At 42.0% G+C, this 6,000-nt stretch overlaps 1 protein-coding gene across 2 annotated transcripts in view; it reads left to right on the forward strand.

Moving 5' to 3' along the window:
* Positions 1 to 1,927, forward strand: part of LOC106087769 (thioester-containing protein 1 allele R1) — a 115,925-nt gene extending 113,998 nt beyond the window's left edge. For both annotated transcript variants that reach the window (XM_059364269.1, XM_013252922.2), the window contains exon 9: positions 1,131 to 1,927. In XM_059364269.1, coding sequence (XP_059220252.1) covers positions 1,131 to 1,787 — 657 coding nt within the window. In that variant the 3' untranslated portion in view covers positions 1,788 to 1,927. The remainder of the gene's footprint in view (positions 1 to 1,130) is intronic.
* The last annotated feature ends 4,073 nt before the right edge of the window (positions 1,928 to 6,000 follow it).

The following is a 6,000-nucleotide window of genomic DNA, read 5'->3' on the forward strand; positions in this document are numbered from 1 at the left end:
GGCAATATGGGGTTTAAATAAATGGTTTTTGAAAGAAGAGCACGATGCTGATATTTTTTCAGGGCCAAGTGCCTGGGGGATCACCATATCATGAGGGTAGCGGGCTGCAATAAAGTATTTTAAGAATGGAGTACACCTTACATCCAAACTTAAATTCGTAGACCAATAAAGATCGTGTGGGATTCAGATAAAGGCACTTATATTGTTTAACTGTTTGTCAAGCGATAACATGGTATTTCGTAACATGGTATTTCACTAAAAGCTCTTTAATTGTCGAAAATAAATATTACAAGGATAATTTTGTTCCATATAAAGTAAAAGAAGGCGCAGCGTATACGTACGTTCAAATGCTGTATGATTTGAGACGCATGGAGTCGTGAGTCGTGATTGTCTCGTGAGTCGTGAGTGTTTCGTGAGTGCCTCGTGAGTAGTGAATGTTTCGTGAGTCCTGAATTTCTCGAAGTGCCTTGTGAGTCATGAGTCGTGATTTTCTCGTGAGTCTTGAGTGCCTCGTGAGTCGTGCATGAGTACAATTTTTTTCTAGCCAGCGTGCGTGAGTTTGAATTAAAAATCACTCACGCGCACGTCTCTACTTGGAACAATTACTTCAGATTTGGATATAGCCCCCTAAATATGTTTGTCCGATTTGGATAAATACTGCAGTTAAGCAGTTATTTGTTAACCAAAATTTAAAAAGATTTCTTGTATATTTCATAGAAATCGTTTCAGAAATAGCTCTCGTCCGATTTTCACGCATTTATCAAGCGATTTTCCAAAAATTTTGCACTACGTCTCCTTTATGAGTTTCTAGATGCGTATGGAATTTGTTCGTGAAATTTTGCACGTAATGTTTTGTTTTTAATTCCAACACCCATGGTAAGTATTGCCGAAAAAGGCATATAACCTGCAACAGCTCCCATATAAACCGATCTCCTGATTGTCCTTCTAGGGCCTCTATGACTAAGTTACTTTGTATAAATTTTTGGCAGAATGCTTGATGGTGGGTGCGTGCAAAAGATTCATATTTTTACTTGTTTATAATAAATTCATTGAAATGTTAAATATTTTTTTACTTGTTTATAATAAATTCATTGAACTGTTGTTTATTAAATCGTTTCTTGCATTTCCAGCTACCTCGCAATACACGTTCGGTGCAAGTGGAAGTTATGGGGATCGGTCGGGTATACCTCCAATTTGCTTACCAGTACTTTGTATCCAATTTACCCAAAACATTAAACTCGGCCTCCACTACGAGAACGTCCATTGTTCAGAGTCCTACAACTCCCACTTTGCCAATGCCAGCAACGGAAGTTACCACCACGCAAGCTACAGCAAATAAACATTCCGCCATAATGCCGCAAATGCTCCCAACTGAGGATGTTGTTACTGAAACTGTAGTCTATGAATATTTCACCATAATACCAACAGCCAAATTGGATTCAGCGTCGTTAATGTCGCTAGAAGTTTGCTATACCTACCAACCTTTGACGGAGGACGAAAAACTAACCAACATGGTCATACTAGAGATTCAATTCCCCTCTGGTTTTACTGCAAATGCTCAAAGTATTGAGAAATTACGCGAGGAAGAACACATCAGTCGCATCGATATTCAGAATGCAGCAACAAAGGTGATATTTTATTTTGAAAAGTTAGAAGGACATGAGGAACACTGTCTCACTATATTGTCGGACAGAGGACATGAGGTGTCTTCTCTGAAGCCATGTCCTATAATCATGTATGATTTTTACAACGATAAGCGGCGTAGTGCGATTATGTATCAACTGTAGATCAAACTTTAATATATCACAATACAAATTATGTTATATCAAACTTACGGAGAGATACATGCAAACTATATGCAACATTTATATTATTCATCCTATCAAACATATTAAAATATAGAGGAGAAAAAAACCTATAACTAAAAGCAGAAGTTTTAACCTAGGGACTCGTCTCGGCGCTTTTTAACCAAATTTATGAAATTACCCACTAGCCCAGAAAAGGCTGGATCGTTTTATATTGTCCAAATTATATCCCAGATTCGTGGGTTTCTCCAAACCAATCATTTGAAAACAATTTGTAGCTATCAGTGATTTAGGGTCTTGCGTTTCATGCGAGGCGTTTTTAAAAATTGTGATAAGGAAAGTTCGCAACCCAATTTGAAACAAGCAAAAGAGCGTTTAGTTAAGCCGGCCGAATCCTATATACCCGCCTGCCCATGGATCCCATTTGACACGTAAGTTGAATGACTTTCAAATATATAGGAGACATATCACATTATGAACCGATACTACGCTTAATTTGAGACAAGACTCAAGAAGACAAAGCGGGCGATCGGTTTATATGGGAGCTATTTCAGGTTATGGGCCGATTTGGACCATACTCGGTTGAAAATTGTGCCTTTTTAGAGGATCGAAAAGTCCAAATGGGAAATTGGCTCCTATGAAAGCTATATCAGGTTACAGACCGATTTGGGTACTACTGGACACAGTAGTTAGATGTTGAAACAAAACACTCCATGCCATATTTCAGTCAAATCGGATAAGAATTACGCCTTCTAGAGGCTCCAAAAGTCAAGACCCGAGATCGGTTTATGTGGGGGCTATAACCAAATCTGAACCGATATGGCCCATTTGCAACGACCCCCAACGACCTACATCAACATTAGGTTAGGTTGAAAAGGGGGTGCTGTTATTAATCTGCCCTATTCCACTATAGACATACAACTAAACCAGTAACCGGCTCTAAAAACTAAAAAGTAGTCTCGAAAATGGAAATCTATGTGTAAGGAATTTCGTTCTACTTATAAAATCCTTTATTGTTATTCATGGCACCCCCCTAAGTTGGTTCATGCCTGGTATTGTGTCCCCATCTAAGTGGCGATATCTTATATACGCGAAAGCCGGGCAATGACAAAGGAAATGCTCCAACGTCGCATCATCTTCCTCGCATGCACTACAAATGCTATCAATTGCCGCACCGATTTAAAATAAGTCTAATCGTAGTCCTATGTGTCCCGTTATGATACCAATAGCTATACTGACTTCCTTTTTACTTTTTTTCAGTAATAGCCTCGTATTCTCACTATCTGGATTGACCATAGGATTATCGCCGTTCTACCGACCGTTTCACTGTTCCACAATGTTGGATGCGCATTCGTCGCCCACACTCTTAACTCGGACTGCGTCGACCCGAAAAGCTTCGGGTTAACCAAGCTTATTGACGGCAGTCCTCTGTCCTTCAACCCCAAATCGTCTGCCCTTTCTTTCACCCGTACTTTATTATGGCCCGGCACCAAAACGATGCGGATTGTGCCATCCTCAGAGAAGACGTTAATCTCCTTCTTACATTGCAAGACTGTTCGTGACCTTACTGTCCTGGTTGTTATTTCTGTTATGGCAATTTTACTATCCGTAAAGACGTTCTCCGCCTGTAGGACCGTATAATGGTCAGGCAGTCTAAAGCAGACATCAATACCTAGGTTCTCAGTGTAGACCCCAGGTCCATTCTATCCTCTAACATACGTCATAGCGTTAACATGATCCTCCAGATGGCAATACTATTGTTCCGTCAAGCCGAGGGTATGCCGATGGCAGCAGTGCTTCCCACTCGACTTCAAGGTTCATCTCAGGTATCCGATCGGAAACCTCTTCCCTTCCTTACAGGTTTCCTATCGTCGCCACGATTATACCGCTATGGTATGAATTGCTCCCATCCTCAATTCATTCTCCCATCGCTATAAGTCTCATAGACGCAGTGGCTGCCTCACACATAATCTATCTGTCAATGGGTCGGATATCCAGAATAGTCTCCTGTGCCCTTGTGGGCGTGGTCCTCATCGCTCTGCCTATGCCAAGACAACATGTTCTCTGAACCTATTGTATGGTTCTTATGTTGCACTTTTCTCCATAGCAGTCCACTACTGATGCGAAAATAAGTACAGGACTAATCACGCTCCTGTAGAGCCAGTGGACTATCCTCGGATGCAGGCCCCATTTCGAGCCTACGGCCCGTCAATATAGTGCCCAACATCTGTGAGCCTTCTCAGTATGCTCCTGAATGCGACACTTCCAAATCAGTTTCCTGTCCAAGATCAAACCTAAGTATTTGACCTTGACAGATATCGAAATCGTTTCGTTGAGGAAACGTAGTGCGTTAAATTGGCCCACCATCGTGTTCCTCGTGAACAGGCATATTTCAGTCTTCTCTGTGTTAACATTAAGTCCTCTGGGTCTAGCCCAATCATATGCCATAGGCAAGACCCTTTCGACACTTCTGCATAGCTGGTTCGGATTCTTACCCCTTACAAATATTATAACATCAAATCAAGTCTCCCCTCAGTCAGCATTCCTAATAGGTCACTTATGGTGGTCACCCATAGGAGTGGCGATAAAATGCCCCCCTGTGGCCATGGGACACGCAATTTATCCACATGTTCCTTAGCATATGGTTTATCCAGTTTCTAAGGACCTGGTCCAACCGGTACTGGTCTAAGGATTAGATTAGTACGTCGGTCCGCATTTTGTTAAAAGACCCCTCAATTTCAATGCATACCGCCAGTGTGTACGTTTTAGCATCGAAGGATTCTTCTATTTTATGCACACCCTCGTGCAGGGCAGTCTCCACCGAACTTTCCTTGACACAGGGATGCTGTTTGTATTTGAGCAGTTGGCTGGATATCCTGCTCTTTATCTTGGTGTCCACAATACGTTCCATGGTTTTGAGTAGAAAGGAAAGGCTTATAGGTCTGTAGGCCTTTGGTGTCGCATAACTTGCCTTGCCGGCCTTGTCCAAGTCACGCTGTGAAAATATTGGCCAGATGAGGCGACAGATAGTCGGCCTCCTACCATGAATTCCGTAATTATAAACCTTCGATCAATATCACTATTCCAAGATTCCGGTGTCTCCGTGAGTTCCGTCGTTTTCTGTGCAAAATGGGTTTTCAGGGAAAACCTTAGCATGTCCTCCGTTGTCTCTGCGCCCACTCCCATGTCGTCTACTAAAGCTTCAGTTTGGACATGGGTTTTTGAGAGAAACTTTTTTGTCTTGGCGGCGTCATTAATGCTATCGACCTGTTTGTAGAAGCTTTCGGGAGACATGTTTTGCCGCTCGAGTATACTTATCGTATTCCTTGAACCATGTGTAATAATAACCCAATAAACTTCCGCTTTTTTACGACGTGCTCTGTAAAAAATTCTGCGGACTTTTTCCCAATATTGGGAATCTCCCGGTCATCCAGGGTTTATCTTCAGCTGATTTCCTTTCCCGGAGAGGACAACTATATTCGAAGGACCTCAGTGCAGTCGTAATCATGTTGATATTTTCGTTAATGTCTCTATGCTTGAACAATCTTAATTATCTTGCCCAAGTTTTTTTTCTGAGTAGTCTTCCGAATTTTTCCCTCCTACCTAATCTTATTAACAAAGGTAGCGGTGTTATTAGGTAGTTAATATTCGAGAACCCTGCCAGGTTCTCATTTGTGGTGGTACTGCCCCACGAAATGTGGTGAGAGTTCGCATAGCACCCTATTAGTACCTCGTTTCCTGTCTGTTTTGCTTTCCTCACCAGCCGTTGCAGCTCCGACGTGTCGGAGAGTCGAAAGGCAGAATAATTGGTAGTTGATATGGTTCAGTCCAGACACTTTGTTCCGGGTCGTCCATGGCTCCTGATTAAGGCAATCAATCATTGGTCCTCCAGTAAATGGGTATCTTGGGAGTAGGTGATGATCTCATCGTCTGCTCCCTGTTCTTTAGACTGCATTGACTTTCCTGTCACTGCACTGCCTGATGTCATTGTTTTAGGTTCTTTGCCTAGTCTAGTTTTCGACTTTTTATAAAGTCGGCAATGGTTCCTGTTCGTTAGGCTGTATCGAGTTTCCATTGCCTGTACTTCCTGATATTTCAATACTAGGATTTTTGCCTATCTTATTCTTCCAAATCTTAAGTAAATGGTCTTCTTGGGAGTAGGTGATGGTACCATCATCGGCTCCCTGTTCGTTAG

Source organism: Stomoxys calcitrans, chromosome 3 (genome assembly GCF_963082655.1).
Source record: "Stomoxys calcitrans chromosome 3, idStoCalc2.1, whole genome shotgun sequence".
NCBI lineage: Eukaryota > Metazoa > Arthropoda > Insecta > Diptera > Muscidae > Stomoxys > Stomoxys calcitrans.